This window comes from Acanthaster planci, linkage group LG16, assembly GCF_054643075.1.
Source record: "Acanthaster planci isolate LZ-2023a linkage group LG16, COTS_SCS, whole genome shotgun sequence".
Lineage (NCBI taxonomy): Eukaryota > Metazoa > Echinodermata > Asteroidea > Valvatida > Acanthasteridae > Acanthaster > Acanthaster planci.
In genome coordinates, this window is record NC_141792.1 from 3,131,929 (window position 1) to 3,155,638 (window position 23,710).

Here is a 23,710-nt window from a genome sequence, read left to right on the forward strand (position 1 = left end):
CAGTACGCTACACATAAGAATCTTCTGAATCAAGAGAAGTAAAGTTTAATACGGTCTGTAGTCTTCATGTGCCAATTCATTGTTGCTTACACTAAGAAGTGAAAGTTTACACTTTTACCCTACCAACAGGCATCGGACAGCATATTTGCGGTGTGAAAATATTAGTATAGGAGTAAATATTAATTTCTTCATTTACCTTTCAATGAAGTGAAACTGTGTTTTTGATGGGTCGCTTGGCCGCTCTCGGTTGACTTTCAATTCAATCTTCTGACAATGCATTTTTTGTCCACACTTTTTGTGTCACCGCCCTCCCCACCACAGATAAATTCAACATCGGGTGAGAATGGCAAAAGCCAAATTTCAAGCTGAAATAGCTAGTTTAATCACTTTGAAATGGCGTTTGCCAAATGACAGACACGAGTAGGCACCTCTCTCAACAAGAGAAAAAAAATTAAGTAAAATTGATATTAAAAAGAATGGTGGGATGTATACCTCGGAACAAATTTAATACCAAAGGACGCATTTTCTCTCCCCCAACCTTTACTCTATTAAGGTACCCTTTAACAGCAAGCATAGCTTTTTAAAAGTGTGGCAGCTAATTTTGGATAAATGCAAATAACGGACTCGCGTTACTTTTATAGCCTGACAATATAGGTTCCATTTTAATGCACGTATTTGAAAAAAAAAAGTTTCTGTTTGGTATGGCACACTATGTACTGGTCCGGTCAGGTTCGGGACCAGTACCGAATTTCAGGAGGACGTTCAGCAAAAAACACAGGGGGTAATATTTCTTGATGTAGTCTCTTGCATAGAAATGTGTGTCTTTTAATGTAAACAAATATGGCATTTTGTTGAGAAGGGTTAGTTAACAAAATCATAGAGGTGTTACACTAAAAGGCAAAAGGATTCATTAAATCGAACTGCATTGTATATAATTTTACTCGTATTTAACACTGTATTTTCTTCAAAGTTAAAACTGAAATTTCAGGTAACCAAACCTCCCAAAAAAATTATATTTAGGCGAAATCAGTCTGAGAATTAATAACCATAGTTTATTTACTTTTCGCCTGACCCAAACAGAGTTTTGATGGGTCGCTAAGCAGCTGTGTTTTTCTAACAAACGTGTACGCACGTAGTCAAAAAAACTTTGAGTTGCAACTTTCTATTCTAATACTTGCTGATTCGTCCTTTTTTACATATTTTCCTGCACGTGCAGCTTTCAAATAAGATTACCGACGACACGGCAAAGTTTGTGCTTTGATTAAAATACAATGGCATTATTGCATGTGTAAATGACTCCATGCACGTGTTACAGACTGTACATGAACGCTGACACGGTTGGCGTACTTGACCCAAATACGATGCACAGGTGGTGCGAGGGGCATCCTGTGCCTGTTACCTTTTCTCTTGAATTTTTGGGACAGCCTCGTAGAAATATGTACGGATTACCAGTTTAACAGTCTAACAGTCTAAGGACAGAAAAGAAATTACAGAAGATATAATGGGGCTCATTATGTTGGAGCTGTTCTAATAACGCTTCCTAGAATATTTCCTTTCTTGTTCTAGACACAAAGGAAATGACACTGTATGCAAAAAGTATACTGAGTATAGAAAAATCATTACTTTGCGTCTGATCAGACTATCCTCTGCAGTTGGTAAACGAAGCTTCTACAACAACAAGAACGCTGAAGTAAGTATGACGGTAATATATTATCGTAAAGGTGATACGTGCAAAAAGTTACTCTTCGGGCTTTATGTTGAGCGCACGCTCTGAAGTAAACAAACAAAATTAACATTAAAACTTGGATAGGGAAATTAATCCTTTGTTTAACTGATTGTTTCATATGAAAAGCAAACTGAGTTTTAAAAAAGGACAAAAGAAAGATTTTAAGGAAGATAAAAGCAAACACACACGCTCTCGCTTTAATCTCTTTTTCTTTATCCCCTTTTCCACGCCGGCCACTTAACAGACCTTTTGCTTTCCATTTTCACAACAACATGGCTGTTGCTCAAATGTTTTTGGTAAACAAACAGATGTTAAAGTGTATTATTGCCAGCACGCTTTGTGAAGTAGCATTCTGCTTTAAGAGCATCATACATTAATGACAATGTGTATAGGCGCATCGGGTGGGCCTGATTTGAAAACGAATAGGCTTACCTATCTTTTCAAGAAGCAAAACAAATCGCAGTTTAGAAAGTACCGCCTGGGCGGGTAAAGGGACAGTAGGTCTCCTAAAACAGTCAAACTCGCGACTGCCTCATTACACAGCAACAAAACGTTAGGGCATGCTCGATTGGCATAGAAGTAATTTGCTTCTATTAGACTAACTCTGAAGGCAAATTTAGAATCCGCTTTTCCGAAGTTTACTCAGTCACAACAAACTATGTCAGCCGGCGAAGGGGAAAGTTTTCGCTACCCAACAAATATTGGAACAGCGTGCCTGTTTGGCACGCGATGCTCACAAAAAAGACACCTGTTCGTAGGGTTGAAACTCTATAAAACAGGTACGCTTCTGCTTGCAATCAAACAGTTCCTCATTAGTCACCATGGGGAAGATCAGTGGCCTTGTGGTTCTGCTTCTAGCGGTCTTCATCACCGGTAAGTACCCGATCATTCTGTCACTTTATCACAAAGACGGTATCTGTTGGGTGTCGTGTGTTCCTTTCTTCAACTTGCAGCCTTTTTTCTTCCCGACGGACTTGAACATTTTAGGTGTTACCTTAACAGTAAGCAATCTTTTCGAGTTTCTTCTTCTGGATCCCTTACTAAGCATTTTCTCGTGAAATTTGAATAAAATCCGCTACACTGAGTTAACAAACTGCACATAAGCATAATAAGTTGAATTACCCAGACCAAAGATACTGTTGCTGTAGCTTCGGGGTAAGCTTTTGCAAAGTGACCACCGTCTCTGGAGTGGACTGGTTCCATTGTGTCCTCCATTGAAAAGTGTATTTGTGCAATTATGTACAAAGCAAAAGCTTACCCCGAATCACTTGGTATACAACAACAGTGTCTTTAATATGGAGAATTGAAATTGTTTTTTCACTTGATTTTAAAGAACTTAGTGTACCAGATTTTATTCAAATTTCAAATATGCTCCATTTAACAACAGGGGACTTTTGTTATATGGAACACAGTAGATTTAATTTAATTGCACTGTACCCCTTCGACAGGAAAAATTAGTTGTACAGTCGGACAAAAGATAATTACAAAATCGACGAGGTGCTATACGATTCTTAGGAGACACAAAAGGTCAGTTGAGTGGCTGCCAGCATCATATGACAAGTTTGGGTAAATTTTATCAAATTGATTTCCATCAATGGTCAAGGATTATCCTTGATATTTGGTATGCTTGGAGGAAATTGTTGCTTTTCACCCAAGATTTTCCATTGAAACTTGAAATTACATCATTAATAAACATAAGTACGGGCCACCAATGTACGGCAGTTAAATTGGCGAAGTTATTTTCACATGATTAAGCATGGCTGACATTAGATCGACGTTAATTGAAAAGATGGAATGGGGAAACGCCAACGTAAATAACGTTTGCTTGAATGGAGCGTGCTACTCCACGTGGCATAAATACTATCACAAATACTTGTCATCAATTTATTTGCCTTTCCATAGACTTATAGTTTGTTTGGATTTTATAACACAGCTCATTGTGAAATCCCCCCCCCCCTTCAGGTGCTAGCAACGCCTTGGCAAAGGAAGGACCAAAGGGAAAGTCTGGAGAACTAAAAGATGGCAAAAGGGCGCCCAAAGATGCCCCACTGAAGGAAAATCGCGCCCCCAGTAAGGGAAAGTATTAATCAAAGTGTCACCTAGGGTTTCATTTGTATATTTATACCCCCTAAATCTGACATCAAAACGATGTATTTGTAGCTTTACTTGTTTTCCCCCCTTCTCCAGGGTAATCAGTACATTTTGTTTGTTCGGTAGTTTAAAAAATTACCCCAAATACGTGCTTGTTCCACTAATTCATTATTCACATACCACGTTACAAATGCGGCATTGTGCAAGGAGAGTGCTATCAGATGAATCATTGAGGATCGACAGAGAAAACAATTGCACGGGCTGCACTGCCAAGCAAAGTCCATTCTTCTGTTTGGATTCGTGATGGTCCATCTGTGTTCTTTTCTTTTTTCGAGAATAGCTCTCGGTATAAACTTGAAACCTATATAACTCCACAAGATCTGTAAATGAACACGAAAGTGTGACGTAACGATGACGTCATTATGTGTCCATCTACAAGCAATTGTAGCTTTAAAAAATTACAACAGATCTTAAGATGACCATACATTTTTAGTGCTGAAGTGGTCTGATCTTTGCTTCCTGAAAAGTCATAGTTAGGGTACAAATAAATGCTTATGACGAGTCACATCGAGACCTCGGTAATATCTTCCGTAGCAAATGGTGACATTGTGGAGGAAATGAACGTTTTATTTCAGGGTGTTATCCATGTTTAACTTCATTTCTTGCGGTGGAATAGATGGATACCCTCATGCAAAAACATCCGTAAGACAGGCTGCCAATCGTATACATGCTGGAAACCGAAAGGTGCACCACAAACCCATATAGGCACTTTAACAAACCACCAACTTGACTAACATTTTGCCTGAACTCAGTCGTGTGCGTCGCGTTAGAGCCGTGTTACTGGTATTTAAACCCGATATATCATATCTTGGGTAAATTAGTGATTGCAAATGATGTGTTCTCGACCTCCTGAGGCAACCGGAAGTGCAATGATTTGGGATGAGAACTTTAAAAAGTAAGGACTATCCTACACCAACATTAAATTCCTAAACTGCCAAGGGCTCAATTCAAAGCACTACACTTCTGACGTCATAAGACGAAAGGGCGCCTTCTACTAGCACACCAAGAGGTCACTTGTTTGATTTGTATGACTTGTCATTTGTATGACTGCGTGCCATAGTTCCATGAAAATGGACAAAAGTCACGTTAGACATGCAAATTATTTTAGGTTAATGACGCTATCGTCCTAGGTGTTATCTAAGGCACAATTTTCAAAATATCTGCATCTCTCTTTTAAGATACATATACTTCACAGATACCCCTTCATTCTCGGGGTCTCCGTACAGGAGAATACACGAGAAAGTGCGGATTCGTGATTTTAGAGTTATATCATGTGACCCTTTGAGATGGAAAATTTCCATTGGTCAAGCTCTTCAACGACGTTCATATTTTATTAATTCCCAAGCCTTTCCAACCCTATAAGTAGAGCAGATTTTGCCAAGCTCGATCGCCGGTCAAGTGTGGCGGACCAAACCTAACGGTTGTTTGCAGCAAAACCTGACGTCGTGAGGTGGTTGGACCCAATCTGAGAGTGGAGCAGTGGATAAAAAAAACAAAAAACAGTTCTTATGGTGAAATCCGTGGGTAGCCATATGAACGCCCAGCTAGCAGCGTAGCTTGGACCGAGTGTGATGCAAACTAGCCCAGGTTGCTAGTAGGGAGATTTGCCGCATCGTCGACCGCTACGATGAACAAGCTGGTGGCCGAGTGAAACGTTCCCATGACCCTCACCACTCCTCCCCCGGCTAACTAGCTCCGGTCCTCCCCATCTGTACACTGAACCAATGACGCAGGGCGGCGATTCCATCATTACGCTCACCACATTCTAGTCTCAACGGCAGTGCTGATTTACTTACCCCTGGCCCCGTCCAGCTATTGCTCGTCATAGAGGTGGCCCGTGGCAGCTGCCACCACTGCCGGCCCGATTGATCATTTGGGCTACCCATTATGCTGGATAAATTCCCTTCAAAAACACTTATTAAATAACTTACATGAAGCTATGGAAGAGAAGTGAAAGAAACAAATAAGCTGTACAGTTTGACCGTTACCCAAAAACCCATGTATACCGCTCATAAAGATCCTAAAATATAAATACTTTTTATAGTATTTCCTAAGGCACACATCAAAATACTATTTTGCAACAGCTCAGGAAGGTCAGTTGTTTTACAATGTTTAAATATTAAATGTGTGGGGGGTAGGCTCTGTACAACCTTGTGGGTTTTACCACCGTATTTTGATCAAATTTACAGGATACTACACCGAACAGCCATCTTACGATTGCAGTTCATACGAATGGCAATGCTATTACAACGGTCAGTGCATTCCAAACTACCAAAGATGCAACGGGCGCTCCGACTGCTACTATGGGGAAGATGAATACGACTGTTATGGTAATTGTCTTGAAAGAGTGAGCGTTTATACACACAAACACCTGGACTTTCCCTAACCATTACTATGGTTAGGGCTAAAAGAAAAGACTCTTATCAGATCTCGGGGCACTGTCGGGTTTGTACTCGGAACAACTACTTTGGTTTCGTCTGAAAAGATTTCCCTTCAAGACAAAGGTAATTTACTATGAATGACATAGTATTGCAAAAACAGTAACTGGCTTCAAAGGACAGAGTTACACAAACCATGGGAGGTAACACGACACCTTATAGGGAAATCTAAATCATACCTGATTCAAGAAAAATGACATTTGTAACTGGGAAGTTTTCTCTGACGGCCGAATTATATACAATTTCATATGTGTACATACATGAAATTTAGTTACACCATACTTTGAATCGTGCAACAGGTTACAACACAGAGAGTCCACCCTACCACACCAATGAACCCTCGTACGACTGCAGTCCATACGAATGGCGATGCTATTACAACGGTCAGTGCATCCCAGACTACCAAAGATGTGACGGATACTCCAACTGCTACTACGGAGAAGATGAGTACAACTGTTATGGTAAGTAGATTTAAAGAGATACTACAATACAGCTTACATATTCATCACGTTGACATACGAATAAACATGACATGTTATGGCTTAATATATAATAAAACCTACTGAGTTTAGAAACAGAAAATCTCAAGTAAGAATTTGCTCTGAAGGATTAATGATATAGAACTTTAGGTACATTTTCGCTACGCTGCACTTTGATTGCTGCAACAGGTTACAACACAGAGAGTCCATCCTACCACACCAATGAACCCTCTTACGGCTGCAGTCCATACGAATGGCGATGCTATTACAACGGTCAGTGCATCCCAGACTACCAAAGATGTGACGGAATCTCAAACTGCTACTACGGGGAAGATGAGTACAACTGTTATGGTAAGTAGGTGTGGAGAGATACTACAATACAGCTTCAATATTCACCACGTTGACGAGTAAACTAGACATGTTGTGGCTTAATACTAACCACTGCTAAGTTTAGAAACAGAAAATCTCAAGTAAGAATTTGCTCTGAAGGATTAATGATATAGAACTTTAGGTACATTTTCGCTACGCTGCACTTTGATTGCTGCAACAGGTTACAACACAGAGAGTCCATCCTACCACACCAATGAACCCTCTTACGGCTGCAGTCCATACGAATGGCGATGCTATTACAACGGTCAGTGCATCCCAGACTACCAAAGATGTGACGGAATCTCAAACTGCTACTACGGGGAAGATGAGTACAACTGTTATGGTAAGTAGGTGTGGAGAGATACTACAATACAGCTTCAATATTCACCACGTTGACGAGTAAACTAGACATGTTGTGGCTTAATACTAACCACTGCTAAGTTTAGAAACAGAAAATCTCAAGTAAGAATTTGCTCTGAAGGATTAATGAAATAGAACTTTAGGTACATTTTCGCTACGCTGCACTTTGATTGCTGCAACAGGTTACAACACAGAGAGTCCATCCTACCACACCAATGAACCCTCTTATGGCTGCAGTCCATACGAATGGCGATGCTATTACAACGGTCAGTGCATCCCAGACTACCAACGATGCAACGGGTTCTCCAACTGCTACTACGGGGAAGATGAATACGACTGTTACGGTAATTGTCTTGAAAAAGGGAGTGTATATACACACAAATACCTGGACTTTCCCTAACCATTACTATGGTTAGGGCTAAAAGAAAAGACTCTTATCAGATCTCGGGGCACTGTCGGGTTTGTACTCGGAACAACTACTTTGGTTTCTTCTGAAAAGACTTCCCTTCAAGACAAAGGTAATTTACTATGAATGATATAGTATTGCAATAACGGTAACTGGCTTCAAAAGACAGAGTTACACAAACCATGGGAGGTAACACGACACCTTATAGGGAAATCTAAATCATACCTGATTCAAGAAAAATGACATTTGTAACTGGGAAGTTTTCTCTAACGGCCGAATTATATACAATTTCATATGTGTACATACATGAAATTTAGTTACACCATACTTTGAATCGTGCAACAGGTTACAACACAGAGAGTCCACCCTACCACACCAATGAACCCTCTTATGGCTGCAGTCCATACGAATGGCGATGCTATTACAACGGTCAGTGCATCCCAGACTACCAACGATGCAACGGGTTCTCCAACTGCTACTACGGGGAAGATGAATACGACTGTTACGGTAATTGTCTTGAAAAAGGAGTGTTTATACACACAAACACCTGGACTTTCTCTAACCATTACTATGGTTAGGGCTAAAAGAAAAGACTCTTATCAGATCTCGGGGCACTGTCCGGTTGGTAATCGGAACAACTACTTTGGTTTCGTCTGAAAAGATTTCCCTTCAAGACAAAGGTAATTTACTATGAATGACATAGTATTGCAATAACGGTAACTGGCTTCAAAAGACAGAGTTACACAAACCATGGGAGGTAACACGACACCTTATAGGGAAATCTAAATCATACCTGATTCAAGAAAAATGACATTTGTAACTGGGAAGTTTTCTCTGACGGCCGAATTATATACAATTTCATATGTGTACATACATGAAATTTAGTTACACCATACTTTGAATCGTGCAACAGGTTACAACACAGAGAGTCCACCCTACCACACCAATGAACCCTCTTATGGCTGCAGTCCATACGAATGGCGATGCTATTACAACGGCCAGTGCATTCCAGACTACCAACGATGCAACGGGTACTCCAACTGCTACTACGGGGAAGATGAATACAACTGTTATGGTAATTGCCTGGAACGAGGGAGCGTTTAATACACACAAATATCCGGGTATAACCAATTCATTACCGTGGTTAGGGCTGAAAGACAGGACTCTTATCAGAACTCTAAGCACTGTCGGGTTTACACTCGGAAAACTGCTTTGGTTTCGTCCGAAAAGACTTCGCTTCAAGACAAAGTTTACTTACACAGAATGACATAATATTGCAATAACGGTAACTGGCTTCCACAGATAGAGTTACACATAACATTGGAGGTAACAAGACACCTTATGGTTTAACCGTAACCACAGCTAACTTAAGAAAAATGAAATTGACGGCCAAATTATAAACAATTTCACGTGTGCACATATTTTAGTTACACCACACTTTGAATCTTGGAACAGGTTACAACACAGAGAGTCCATCCTACCACACCAATGAACCCTCTTACGGCTGCAGTCGATACGAATGGCGATGCTATTACAACGGTCAGTGCATTCCAGACTACCAACGATGCAACGGGTTCTCCAACTGCTACTACGGGGAAGATGAATACGACTGTTATGGTAAGTAGATTTGAAGACATACTACTGTGGCGGCGACACTCGCCGTCGCCCGCCGGTCGACGAACACCGAAGTACCCACCAACAGCGGGCGGGGCAATCCCACAAAATTATTTAATAAACCTCACATGCACATGAGCGGCTATGTACACACAAGGGGGGATTATGTCACGAACGGAGGACTCTAGGCCTGTCCGTTTGTTGGAAATATACCAACCCTAAAGGAATGACAATCAACGTGGCTACCAATCTACCAAGTCAGGTAAATCTCAATAAACCTCAGTACACATAGTGTCTTAGAGAGCAACAACAACAACTGTTTTATTGACCCAAGTCAACCTCACAGTACATGTATAAGCTTCAACTGTGCATCCAGGTCTGTGACTAATAAACCTCAACACAGCAATCAATTTATGCAAGTGATCATGGAACATAAGCATAAAGACTGTGTAATAACCCTCGTGTATTACCACAAGTAACCCACAGCGACAGTAACCCTCACTGTCGCACCTAGTATGATCAACAGTAACAATGTCATGCAACTGCACACACTAGCCCAATAAACATAGGAGTAACCTTGTAGCAAACCCCAAGACGTGCAAGCTTCGGCTTAGGTTACGGAGCTCTGAGTGAACCTCAGTGTGACCACATGCGACCAGGCCGACAGGCTTCCAGCAACCCAATCCCACGTAGTGAGGACACTGTTGCACAAGCCACACAGGCCTAAACGTCTCACACCACTCTTGCTCAACCTACAGCCACCAAACTGACACTCAATCCCACTTATTATAAGTGATAGCTTGCTAACAAACATTCTGAGGTCTCACCGTTCGCTGCCCTCGACAGATCGCCGAACACCGCGCTGCACAACCCGCCAGCTGTGTGTGAGGCTGAATTAGCGTTTCGCTCTATCTGCACTGCGATGCTTCTACCACGACGTCTGGAGACGAACTAACTACCAAATTACTGACTACGCGCCAATGGATGCGCCGCGCGTCAGGGAACCAGACATGTATTACTAAACTTGCGTCAGTCCACAGACTGTTTCGCCACACAGGACCCACCTAAGCTTAGGCCGTCCCGGCCTGAACAGCTTAAATAAATCAATAAAGAAACAGTGTGGACCCTTAAGTCTTTTATACATTCTAATAAACCTCGCGGTACATCGTGGAGAGGTTTACTTATACGATTATAATATCCCGAATACATGAGGTTTACTGGAATTGCAAACACTCTAATTTTGCTTTTGGAATACATGAGGTAAAAGTACATAAATGTAAAACCATGTGAAAATAAATATATTTGTCTTCTCTCTTAAAAATAAAGGTTTTTTTTTCCTAACATGCAAAAATATGAACGTCTTCTTTCTCTTTGGCTCAAGCAAAAGGTTACAAAACAGTTATAAAAGGAGTAATAAACAGTTATAAGCAATCAAGGTTCAATTAAGAAATTTACAAACTATTATTTAAGAGTTCATTGCCTTTCCCAATGAGGGTTTCAGCGGTAGGAGCGACGTTTTAGTCGGCTTGGTCCAGCTTGAACTGGTCAGCATCGACGGGCTTGTTGTACAGCTGGACGCTTTCCTCCCGTCGCACGACCTGGCCATCTAGATAGACGAACTTGAAGTGTCGTTCCTCGATGAGGGCAATTTTCATCTTCTTCCTCTGTGGCTCTGTTGTCGTCTGCGTTGCCTGCTCCATGACTGGATCTTCCACTTCAGCATCGCTGGGCACACTCAGAGAAGGCATTGATGCTGGAGACCCCGGAACAGGATCATCAAGAGTGGCGGCAAGCATCCCTCTTGGCTTACCGCTCAGGGGTGGGTGGGCAGGTGAAAGAGCAACCAGGGGGGAAATGGGCGTAGGCGACAGGGAAAGGATCGGCTCATCCAGGGCTAGTGGTGACTCCTCTCTGCCTTCCTCGGGCGTACCGGCAGCCACCGGTGACGTTGCAGACCCCTGTAGATCAGGCTGTGGATCACCTGCAACCTCTTCTGGAGGCTTACCAAGAGCCTCCGGCACGCTGGTAGACTGTTGCCTCTCCTGAACCCTTCTTACCAATGCTCTGGCCTGTGTAAGAAACAAGGCACGTCTTTCATCACCATCGCCCTCCGGGTGATTCTCGGCTGGGGATACCTTGTCACAGTCTGCCATCTTGGAGGGGTGGCAAAACCGGAAATGCCGCCGGAAATTATCTCTCCGTTTCTCCCAGCACTCACAATGTGGGCAGTGGTAATACAGCTCAGGCCCGTGGTCGTATTTAACATGTCTCCAAAGTGCCTGCTTCTTTGTGTAGCTGCGGTCACACTGGTCGCTGCGATACCGCTGGCCACCGTCATCACTGGCCATCCCCTGAAACGAGACAATACAAATTACAAAGAAACAATGAATAAACAATTCAACCGACATTTGGTTCTAACGATATCTCACTGGGAGCCTATGCTCCCGCCTAGGATACCTCATAGGGACCTCAGCTTCCCTAACTTCAACCTGAGGCTCACTACCAGTCACCTCGGGTTCCTCCTGGCTAGTTTCCAGAATCAACATTGATTCCTCACCACCAGGTTCCTCTTTGTCACCTGCTGCGGATTGGACTTCAGCAATCTCAGGTGCATCACCCCCTGAATTTTCTGTCACTGTATCTGGCTGGTACACCAACGGCTGCGGCTTGTCTCCACAATAGAGTTTTAACCTATCTGCGTGAACAACAAAGGGTTTACTTCCCCTCTTTAACTGAATCCGGTAGGTGACCTCTGACAACTTCTTTACGACTAAGTACGGCCCCCTCCAGCGGAGCTGTAGTTTGGGCGACACGCCCCTCTTCCTGGAACGATCAAACAACCAGACAAACTGGCCCCTCTTCCAGGCCCCCTCCTGAAACCTTGCGGTCGTAGTTCCGCTTCTGCCGACGGATACTCTGTTTGAGGCACCCGCTGGCCCGGCTATGAGCCTCCTGCAACCTTTGTCGCAACCCCAAAGCAAAATCAGTCTCGACAGCATCCTCAATTTCAGGACACTCTACCATCAGGTCAACTGGTAACATCACCTCCCGCCCTAACATCATCATGTTAGGCGTCTCGCCAGTAGATTCTTGTGGACTACAACGGTATGCAAAGGTTGCAAAGGGCAGGCATTCATCCCAATCCCTCTGCTTCCTCTTTGGTTCGATCAACATGGAGACAATGTTCACCAACGTTTTATTAAAACGTTCAACCATGCCGTCGGACTTCGGATTATATGCCGTCGTCCGAGTCTTCCTAATCCCAAGAAGTCGGCACATCTCTGCAAAAACTGCAGACTCGAAATTTGTCCCCTGGTCTGAGTGAAGTTCCTGGGGGACACCAAAACGACACACAAACTCAGAAACGAACTTTGCTGCAACCGTTTCCGCCTTTGCATCAGGAAGCGGGAATGCCTCCATCCACTTGGAGCAATAGTCACCCACAACAAGAACCCAGACGTTTCCACTGTCACTCCGGGGCAGTGGACCCAGCAAGTCCAGGGCCACCCTTTCAACAGGGGCACCCACCCGGTACTGCTGTAAAGAAGCAACTCTCCTTTTCGATGGCGACTTTCGCCTCTGACACAATTCACATCAGCGAAGGTGTGATCTCACGTCGGCAGTCATTCCTGGCCAGTAGTAACGCAACTTCACCTTGGCCAGTGTTTTCCTCAGCCCCAAATGACCACCAGCACTACCACCATGCAACTCATTGACCACATCCCTGCGGTACTCCTCTGGTAGTACCAACTGCCAACGAATTGACTTTCCATCGTCGGACTCCCAACTTGGACTCAATAACCGGTGGTGCACCTCCAACTGACCCCACATAGACCACAGGGTCTTGCGGGTCTTGGAAGTGTGCGAGACCTCAACCCAATCTGGCCAACCGCTTCCACTTTCCTTCAACTCGATCAGCCACTTGAAGCAAGGATCTGCCATCTGGGCATTCCTTACATCCTCCTGGGATACACCAGGCTTGGCAAGAATGCCTCTCACTGCTGACCCAACGACCTCTGAGACTTCTGTTACGGACTCTTTTGGGTCAACAGAACCCTCCCAAGCCTCAACAGTTCCAGACACCTTACCAGGGTCTCCACCACGTCCACACTGCTTGCACTGCCTACGGGACAAGCAATCAGCATTGCCATGTTTGCGACCAGGCCTATGCTGAACTGTCACATCATACTCAGACACCACTTGTAGCCACCTTGCAAGCTGGCCCTCTGGGTCTTTGAAGTTGAGCAACCACCTCAGAGCTGCATGATCCGTCCTCACTGTAATCTTACGGCCGTACAGATACTGTATGAAGTGTTTGAGATAAACTACTACAGCCAATAATTCTCGCCTGGTCACACAGTAGTTTCTCTAAGCCTTGCTGAACTTGCGACTGGCATAGGCCACCACTTTCTCCTCTCCATCTTGGACCTGGGATAGCACTGTCCCTATCCCATCACCACTCGCATCTGTATCCAAGACGTAGTCACCAATCGCCAACGGATAAGCCAGAATCGGGCTCGACTGCAGTCGCTGTTTCAACTCTTCAAATGCACGTTGGCATTTATCCGTCCACAGGAACTCACGTGACTTACTCGTCAGTTCATGCAACGGAGATGCAATCTCCGCGAACCCCTGAATGAACTTCCGGTAATAGGAAGCGAGCCCTATGAAGCTCCTTACTTCCTTGACACATTTTGGAACCGGCCAATCAGCCACCGCTGAAACCTTCTCAGGATCGGTCGCCACCCCTTCGGCAGACACAATATGGCCGAGGTACTTCACAGACCGCTGGAACAGACTGCACTTACTGGGCTTCAATTTAAGTCCAGCTTTGCGCAGCCGCTGGAACACCACCCTGAGACGCCGTATCTCTTCTTCCACGGTCTTCCCGAAGACAATTACATCATCAAGATAGATCAAGAGAATCTCCCATTGGAGACCTGCCATCACCTTGTCCATTAGCCTCTCAAAAGTCGCCGGGGCGTTGCATAGGCCAAATGGCATACACTTCCACCTATACAACCCGTTGCGCACAACAAAGCTTGACTTCTGGCTGGCGTCCTCGTCAATGGCAACCTGCCAATAGCCGGAGGCCAAATCGAGTGTCGAAAATCACCGAGAGCCGCCCAACTCGTCCAATGTCTCATCTATGCGAGGGACCGGGTATGCATCTTTTATGGTTCGTGCATTCAAACCCCTGTAGTCGACACACAGCCTCTTCGCCCCATCCTTCTTCCTAACCAAGACAACATTGGCAGCCCACGGGCTGTCCGATGGCTCAATCAAACCTCTGCCCTCCAGGTCTCTCACCTGCCTCATGATCTCTTCTTGGTCCCCTTCGGGTACCGCCTCAGTCGTTCTTTGACTGGCTTTGCATCATTCGTGTTGATGCTGTGCTTCACAACATCTGTCCGACCAATATCTCGATCTTCCCGAGAAAACACATCTTGATAATCAGAAAGGCATCTTTCTACCATATGATGGTCTTCCTCCCTCAGAAACTTCACACTTCTTTCGAACAAGTCTTGAAGATACTCCGGAAGTTCCTGATCGGCCTCCCTTCCTCCAGAAGAGGTGCTCTGACCTTGGTCAATCTCCACCTGAGAGACAATTCCTATAGTGGTACCTTGCCGCACAACTCGCTTCTCCCTGTTAGGGTTAAGCACTCGCAGCGGCATTACCTCCTGATCACTCTCAACCAACGACCTCGCAAGAATTAAACCTCGCTGTGCCAACTCACCACCACCCTCTACAGGTTCAATGAGCACTGGCCCCGGAACAACCTCACACAACCTACGAATGGCACCTGGCACTACAGCCTCATGGCCAGAGGGAATCACTTTCGTCTCAGTGACAACCACCCTCCCCACAAACGGCTCACCAGAACTAGTAGTGCACTGAATATGCTCACCATTCAACCTCAGTTGCAGAGTCTGTAGATCCAAACTTGCACCCGTAGACAACAGGAAATTCATACCCAAAATTTCTGAATATGGCATGTCAGCAAAAATCACCTTCACAGCAGCCACAGATTTTCCAATCTGTATCCCCACCCAGGCAGCACCCACCGCTGCCAACGGGCTGCCGTCTACCTGCTCAATTTTCAAACTCTCGGTTTGCAAAGTTGGCCTCTGTTCCCTCAGAATCCTGTGATACATCGAACTACTCACAACAGTGTCTGACGACCCTGTGTCTATGAGGAACCTACACTCGGTATTCCGTATCACCCCATCGACAAACAAACCATACTTTGCCTTCTCCCCAGTCATGGGGTAGGGAACTGCTACTGGGTCTCCAATTCTACCCTTGGATTCCCTACAGCCTTCACCCTTTGTGGGCCCTGTGAACTTCCCAGCCTGCCCGCGGGCCCGTCGGTCGGCTGGACGGCGTTTCCCTGCTTGGAACCTGTTTCCTTCTGGGCTCCTTGCAGGCCCGCCGGAAATGACCCGTTTCACCACAATTGAAACACTTGGGTTCGCCTTTCTCCTTTTTAGAAGCCTTAGGCACTCTTTCCTGAGGAATATCGCCCTCAGTGTCTCCACTACGCTTCTGTTTCGCCCACTCTGAAAACAGAGATTCAACCATGGAACAAACCCGTTTTTCAATGGCATGTCCCATTTCTTCCAGTCTCTCCTCTGAACCACGGTCGAGAGCCCTAGCAAACTTTGTAGGTTTGCGATCTTGCCTCCTCTGCTCCTCGACTTTCTCAAAGTTCTCGGTTTCTACCGCTGCCCTTACAGCCTCGTCTAGACTTTTCGCGCGGGCACGGTGAATACCCTCCCGGACTGTCTGACTCTCCACTGCATCCACAAAATGATTCTTGGCAAGCCTATCCCTGGCCTCCTCCTGTGTCTCGGGATAGGCCTTCGCCGCCAATTCCCTAATAGCCTGACCTAACTCACGAAGAGTCTCCTTTGGTCCCTGCCTACGGTGACGCAGATCTACCAGAAAGTTCTCTGCCTGACGACAATGACCAAACCTCCGCTCAAGTAGCTTCACCAGCTCACGGTACGTGTGCCCTTTCTCTACCGGTGCACTATCGACAATCAACCTCAGTGCACTCCCTTGCAGGCTTGCAGACAAATACTGTGCGGCCTGCTGGTCACTCCAGCCATTCACCACACGACATGATTCAAAATGCCTGAAATACTCATTCCAAACAACCTTCCCATCATACCTGTCTGGTACAATGTTCGGGCGACGGGAATTCCCAATCCCCGTGCCTTGACAGTCAACCTCGCCAATCACTCTCGGTTCCTTCTTAAGTGCCCAAGGAACCTGTCCGGTGTTACTGCAACGCTCTGTGAGGTTGTCAGTACACCTCGCTGGCGGACTTGTCACAAAACTCATCAAATCGGCGTGCAGCTTACGCCTACCGCTGTCAACATCCCCTAGGAATGGGTTTGTGATTGGACTTAGTCCCAAATCACCACTTGTTGACCTGACCCCAGATTTCTCCTGAGGTGTACTGGCACTAGTGCGCGCCTTAACAGGCTTATCTAAACCCTTCCCAGGCGCATCACCAGTTGCCACACCCAGTCTCGAAGACTGACCCACCTCCAATGAGGCATATCCTGAAGTTTCATCGGGCAACCTGAACTCTATCTCCGAATCAACCTCACGTCGAGCACGACTCCTTTCAACAGGCGTGCTCGAAACCTTTCCCCTTTGGAAACTCTGCTGAAGTTCAGCTTTCAACTGTTGGACTTCCCACTGCAGCATTTGATTCTCTGACTCAAAGGACCTGACAGCCTTGACGCCCTGTGAGTCAACCTCACCTGCAGCCCCAACACTACCCTTGAAACTGTCACTCATCGTGACGTCTCAAATTGTAACTGGTGATAAACCTCACACCAGTACTGTGCTACACCAATAGCACAACAACAAACCACAACACCTCACTGAGGGTTATTGGTAAACCTCAACAACCAGAACATAAGTTGTTGTTCCCCCCACGTCAAAAGCAGTCCTAAAGGATCCCACTTCTGACACCATTTGTGGCGGCGACAGTCGCCGTCGCCCGCCGGTCGACAAACACCGAAGTACCCACCAACAGCGGGCGAGGCAATCCCACAAAACTATTTAATAAACCTCACATGCACATGAGCGGCTATGTACACACAAGGGGGATTATGTCACGAACGGAGGACTCTAGGCCTGTCCGTTTGTTGGAAATATACCAACCCTAAAGGAATGACAATCAACGTGGCTACCAATCTACCAAGTCAGGTAAATCTCAATAAACCTCAGTACACATAGTGTCTTAGAGAGCAACAACAACAACTGTTTTATTGACCCAAGTCAACCTCACAGTACATGTATAAGCTTCAACTGTGCATCCAGGTCTGTGACTAATAAACCTCAACACAGCAATCAATTTATGCAAGTGATCATGGAACATAAGCATAAAGACTGTGTAATAACCCTCGTGTATTACCACAAGTAACCCACAGCGACAATAACCCTCACTGTCGCACCTAGTATGATCAACAGTAACAATGTCATGCAACTGCACACACTAGCCCAATAAACATAGGAGTAACCTCGTAGCAAACCCCAAGACGTGCAAGCTTCGGCTTAGGTTACGGAGCTCTGAGTGAACCTCAGTGTGACCACATGCGACCAGGCCGACAGGCTTCCAGCAACCCAATCCCACGTAGTGAGAACACTGTTGCACAAGCCACACAGGCCTAAACGTCTCACACCACTCTTGCTCAACCTACAGCCACCAAACTGACACTCAATCCCACTTATTATAAGTGATAGCTTGCTAACAAATATACTGAGGTCTCACCGTTCGCTGCCCTCGACAGATCGCCGAACACCGCGCTGCACAACCCGCCAGCTGTGTGTGAGGCTGAATTAGCGTTTCGCTCTATCTGCACTGCGATGCTTCTACCACGACGTCTGGAGACGAACTAACTACCAAATTACTGACTACGCACCAATGGATGCGCCGCGCGTCAGGGAACCAGACATGTATTACTAAACTTGCGTCAGTCCACAGACTGTTTCGCCACACTACAATACATCTTCAATATTCATCACGTTGACATACCAATAAACAAGTTATGTTATGGCTTAATAGTAAAAACTACTGAGTTTAGAAACAGAAAATCTCAAGTAAGAATTTGCTCTGGAGGATTAATGATATAGAACTTTAGATACATTTTCGTTACACTGCACTTTGATTAATGCAACAGGTTACAACACAGATAGCCCATCCTACCATACCAGCGAACCCTCTTACGGCTGCAGTCCACACGAATGGTTATGCTATTACAACAGTCAATGTATCCCAGACTACCAAAGATGTGACGGATACTCCAACTGCTACTACGGGGAAGATGAAAGTTATTGTAACGGTAATTGTACATACGTTGCATGTTGTTTTAAGCAGAGTTGTAGCGGAGACCACTTAAGACCATCACAAGACAAACACAAGACCTCCAGAATTCAAATCGCAAGCTATTCACATGAACTGCAACAAAAGCATTCATTTGTCACTGTTCACCCTGTTACTGTGACTGGTCTTGCGCCTGGCCATGTGTCTGGTCTATGTGATGGCCTCGACTACAGCACTGGTTCTAACCAAGGAAAATGATATTTTGTGCAATTGCACTGTAGTTAGTGAACATATGCCATAATTGTATACTTTGTTCGAACACTACTTTGTATTCTCATTTTGACACCAGAAAACAAATACCTGGGTCACGCATGGCTATAGAGAGAGACAACAGAACTGATGCTATTAGAAAGTACTTCGTTGAGAATCAACTGAAACTACTGGTTTACATTTCTGGGTGCATTCCAACAATGAAAGCCAAACTTTGTTAATGGAAACCATCCGAAATTAGTCTTGTGATTGTCCTACAACACGTCCCTTCTTGCATTTCACGCTGCCGAAATTGGACCCATTGGGCCCAACAACTAGTTTTGAGAAATCACAGTTTGTTCGCCTTTTTGTTTAGTCTCAGTTCGCCTTGTGGGTGGTAGCTCCTCCAAGGAAGGTCGCGTTGAGGTGTATTACCAAGGTCAGTGGGGAACGGTTTGTGACGATCATTGGGGCGTTGCTGACGCTAACGTCGTCTGTCGCATGCTTGGCTTACCACCTGCAACCGATGCCTGGAGAAACGCCCACTTCGGTCAAGGCTCTGGTCTGATTGCTCTCGATGATGTCAACTGCCGAGGCAACGAATCCAGTATAGCTGAATGTCAACATAGAGGCTGGTTTAGCCACAATTGCGGACATCACGAAGATGCGGGAGTTACCTGCGGGGAAGCCCCCGGTGAGTTGGGACCGTCAGCCCAGTGGTTTCATATACGCCTCGTAATTTGCCTTGCAATCCAGAGACTCGGACATTTGCATTGATGTGCGTCGGCTGCTTATCAGTGGCACATCATTTACCCATCAGCTAAATGTGGCAGTGCCCTTCTGGAATATCTCTTTCACGACAATTTAAATTCATGTGATATTAGAGGATTTATAAACCATCACAATTCATGGATTATGTCAATTTATATCACACTTCTCAGATCACTTTAATAAGATGAACTACCATCTTACGGATCACGTGATCTATGGCCATACGGTGAAATGACGATAATGAGATTATAAGTCTTATAATGATATTCCAAGTTATTACACTGCTGTTACGCCGGGTAAGCATGATTAAGTTTAAATAGCTATAGTTATAACAGGTTGGCGTTTGGGTAACACCGACCTAGCCAGGGTAAGTGGAAATACCATCATGACTTTTTAGAATGCAGAATAGGTGCCAAACACTTCAAACCCTCCCCCACCCTGTTTTTGACAAATGCAAGTTTCCCCAACTACAGTGCACAACACAGACAGTCCACCGTGCTACACCGAAGAACCCTCTTACGGTTGCAGTCCATACGAATGGCGATGCTATTACAACGGTCAGTGCATCCCAGACTACCAAAGATGTGACGGAATCTCCAACTGCTACTACGGGGAAGATGAGTACAACTGTTATGGTAAGTAGGTGTGGAGAGATACTACAATACAGCTTCAATATTCACCACGTTGACGAGTAAACTAGACATGTTGTGGCTTAATACTAACCACTACTGAGTTTAGAAACAGAAAGAAAATCTCAAGTAAGAATTTGCTCTGAAGGATTAATGATATAGAACTTTAGGTACATTTTCGCTACGCTGCACTTTGATTGCTGCAACAGGTTACAACACAGAGAGTCCATCCTACCACACCAATGAACCCTCTTATGGCTGCAGTCCATACGAATGGCGATGCTATTACAACGGTCAGTGCATCCCAGACTACCAACGATGCAACGGGTTCTCCAACTGCTACTACGGGGAAGATGAATACGACTGTTACGGTAATTGTCTTGAAAAAGGGAGTGTTTATACACACAAACACCTGGACTTTCCCTAACCATTACTATGGTTAGGGCTAAAAGAAAAGACTCTTATCAGATCTCGGGGCACTGTCGGGTTTGTACTCGGAACAACTACTTTGGTTTCGTCTGAAAAGATTTCCCTTCAAGACAAAGGTAATTTACTATGAATGACATAGTATTGCAATAACGGTAACTTGCTTCAAAAGACAGAGTTACACAAACCATGGGAGGTAACACGACAACTTATAGGGAAATCTAAATCATACCTGATTCAAGAAAAATGACATTTGTAACTGGGAAGTTTTCTCTGACGGCCGAATTTTATACAATTTCATATGTGTACATACATGAAATTTAGTTACACCATACTTTGAATCGTGCAACAGGTTACAACACAGAGAGTCCACCCTATCACACCAATGAACCTTCTTATGGCTGCAGTCCATACGAATGGCGATGCTATTACAACGGCCAATGCATTCCAGACTACCAACGATGCAACGGGTACTCCAACTGCTACTACGGGGAAGATGAATACGACTGTTATGGTAATTGCCTGGAACGAGGGAGCGTTTAATACACACAAATATCCGGGTGTAACCAATTCATTACCGTGGTTAGGGCTGAAAGACAGGACTCTTATCAGAACTCTAGGCACTGTCGGGTTTGCACTCGGAAAAACTGCTTTGGTTTCGTCCGAAAAGACTTCGCTTCAACACAAAGTTTACTTACACAGAATGACATAATATTGCAATAACAGTAACTGGCTTCCACAGATAGAGTTACACATGACATTGGAGGTAACAAGACACCTTATGATTTAACCGTAACCACAGCTAACTTAAGAAAAATGAAATTGACGGCCGAATTATAAACAATTTCACGTGTGCACATATTTTAGTTACACCACACTTTGAATCTTGGAACAGGTTACAACACAGAGAGTCCATCCTACCACACCAATGAACCCTCTTACGGCTGCAGTCCATACGAATGGCGATGCTATTACAACGGTCAGTGCATCCCAGACTACCAAAGATGTGACGGAATCTCCAACTGCTACTACGGGGAAGATGAGTACAACTGTTATGGTAAGTAGGTGTGGAGAGATACCACAATACAGCTTCAATATTCACCACGTTGACGAGTAAACTAGACATGTTGTGGCTTAATACTAACCACTGCTGAGTTTAGAAACAGGAAATCTCAAGTAAGAATTTGCTCTGAAGGATTAATGATATAGAACTTTAGGTACATTTTCGCTACGCTGCACTTTGATTGCTGCAACAGGTTACAACACAGAGAGTCCATCCTACCACACCAATGAACCCTCTTATGGCTGCAGTCCATACGAATGGCGATGCTATTACAACGGTCAGTGCATCCCAGACTACCAACGATGCAACGGGTTCTCCAACTGCTACTACGGGGAAGATGAATACGACTGTTACGGTAATTGTCTTGAAAAAGGAGTGTTTATATACACAAACACCTGGACTTTCCCTAACCATTACTATGGTTAGGGCTAAAAGAAAAGACTCTTATCAGATCTCGGGGCACTGTCGGGTTTGTACTCGGAACAACTACTTTGGTTTCGTCTGAAAAGATTTCCCTTCAAGACAAAGGTAATTTACTATGAATGACATAGTATTGCAATAACAGTAACTGGCTTCAAAGGACAGAGTTACACAAACCATGGGAGGTAACACGACACCTTATAGGGAAATCTAAATCATACCTGATTCAAGAAAAATGACATTTGTAACTGGGAAGTTTTCTCTGACGGCCGAATTTTATACAATTTCATACGTGTACATACATGAAATTCAGTTACACCATACTTTGAATCGTGCAACAGGTTACAACACAGAGAGTCAATCCTACCACACCAATGAACCCTCTTACGACTGCAGTCCATACGAATGGCGATGCTATTACAACGGTCAGTGCATTCCAGACTACCAACGATGCAACGGGTTCTCCAACTGCTACTACGGGGAAGATGAATACGACTGTTATGGTAAGTAGATTTGAAGACATACTACAATACAGCTTCTACATACAACACGTTGACATACAAATAAACATGACATGTTGTGGCTTAATAGTAAAAACTACTGAGTTTAGAAACAGAAAATTTCAAGTATTTGCTCTGAAGGATTAATGATATAGAACTTTAGGTACATTTTCGTTACACTGCACTTTGATTGCTGCAACAGGTTACAACACAGAGAGTCCATCCTACCACACCAATGAACCCTCTTACGGCTGCAGTCCATACGAATGGCGATGCTATTACAACGGTCAGTGCATCCCAGACTACCAAAGATGTGACGGAATCTCCAACTGCTACTACGGGGAAGATGAGTACAACTGTTATGGTAAGCAGGTGTGGAGAGATACCACAATACAGCTTCAATATTCACCACGTTGACGAGTAAACTAGACATGTTGTGGCTTAATACTAACCACCGCTGAGTTTAGAAACAGAAAATCTCAAGTAAGAATTTGCTCTGAAGGATTAATGATATAGAACTTTAGGTACATTTTCGCTACGCTGCACTTTGATTGCTGCAACAGGTTACAACACAGAGAGTCCATCCTACCACACCAATGAACCCTCTTACGGCTGCAGTCCATACGAATGGCGATGCTATTACAACGGTCAGTGCATTCCAGACTACCAACGATGCAACGGGTTCTCCAACTGCTACTACGGGGAAGATGAATACGACTGTTATGGTAAGTAGATTTGAAGACATACTACAATACATCTTCAA

At 44.5% G+C, this 23,710-nt stretch overlaps 1 protein-coding gene across 9 annotated transcripts in view; it reads left to right on the forward strand.

The window, feature by feature from the left end:
• The first annotated feature begins 2,511 nt into the window (after positions 1–2,511).
• Positions 2,512–23,710, forward strand: part of LOC110985254 (scavenger receptor cysteine-rich domain-containing protein DMBT1-like) — a 28,456-nt gene continuing 7,257 nt past the window's right edge. For 2 of the 9 annotated variants that reach the window (XM_087147513.1, XM_087147514.1), the window contains exons 1-20: positions 2,512–2,599; positions 3,689–3,796; positions 6,067–6,207; positions 6,615–6,776; positions 6,984–7,145; positions 7,345–7,506; positions 7,706–7,867; positions 8,275–8,436; positions 8,843–9,004; positions 9,385–9,546; positions 18,747–18,908; positions 19,515–19,832; positions 20,383–20,544; positions 20,748–20,909; positions 21,317–21,478; positions 21,860–22,021; positions 22,221–22,382; positions 22,789–22,950; positions 23,150–23,311; positions 23,511–23,672. In XM_087147513.1, coding sequence (XP_087003639.1) covers positions 2,548–2,599; positions 3,689–3,796; positions 6,067–6,207; positions 6,615–6,776; positions 6,984–7,145; positions 7,345–7,506; positions 7,706–7,867; positions 8,275–8,436; positions 8,843–9,004; positions 9,385–9,546; positions 18,747–18,908; positions 19,515–19,832; positions 20,383–20,544; positions 20,748–20,909; positions 21,317–21,478; positions 21,860–22,021; positions 22,221–22,382; positions 22,789–22,950; positions 23,150–23,311; positions 23,511–23,672 — 3,211 coding nt within the window. In that variant the 5' untranslated portion in view covers positions 2,512–2,547. The remainder of the gene's footprint in view (positions 2,600–3,688; positions 3,797–6,066; positions 6,208–6,614; positions 6,777–6,983; positions 7,146–7,344; positions 7,507–7,705; positions 7,868–8,274; positions 8,437–8,842; positions 9,005–9,384; positions 9,547–18,746; positions 18,909–19,514; positions 19,833–20,382; positions 20,545–20,747; positions 20,910–21,316; positions 21,479–21,859; positions 22,022–22,220; positions 22,383–22,788; positions 22,951–23,149; positions 23,312–23,510; positions 23,673–23,710) is intronic. The other 7 variants (XM_087147516.1, XM_087147517.1, XM_087147519.1 and 4 more) reach the window with 7 other exon arrangements.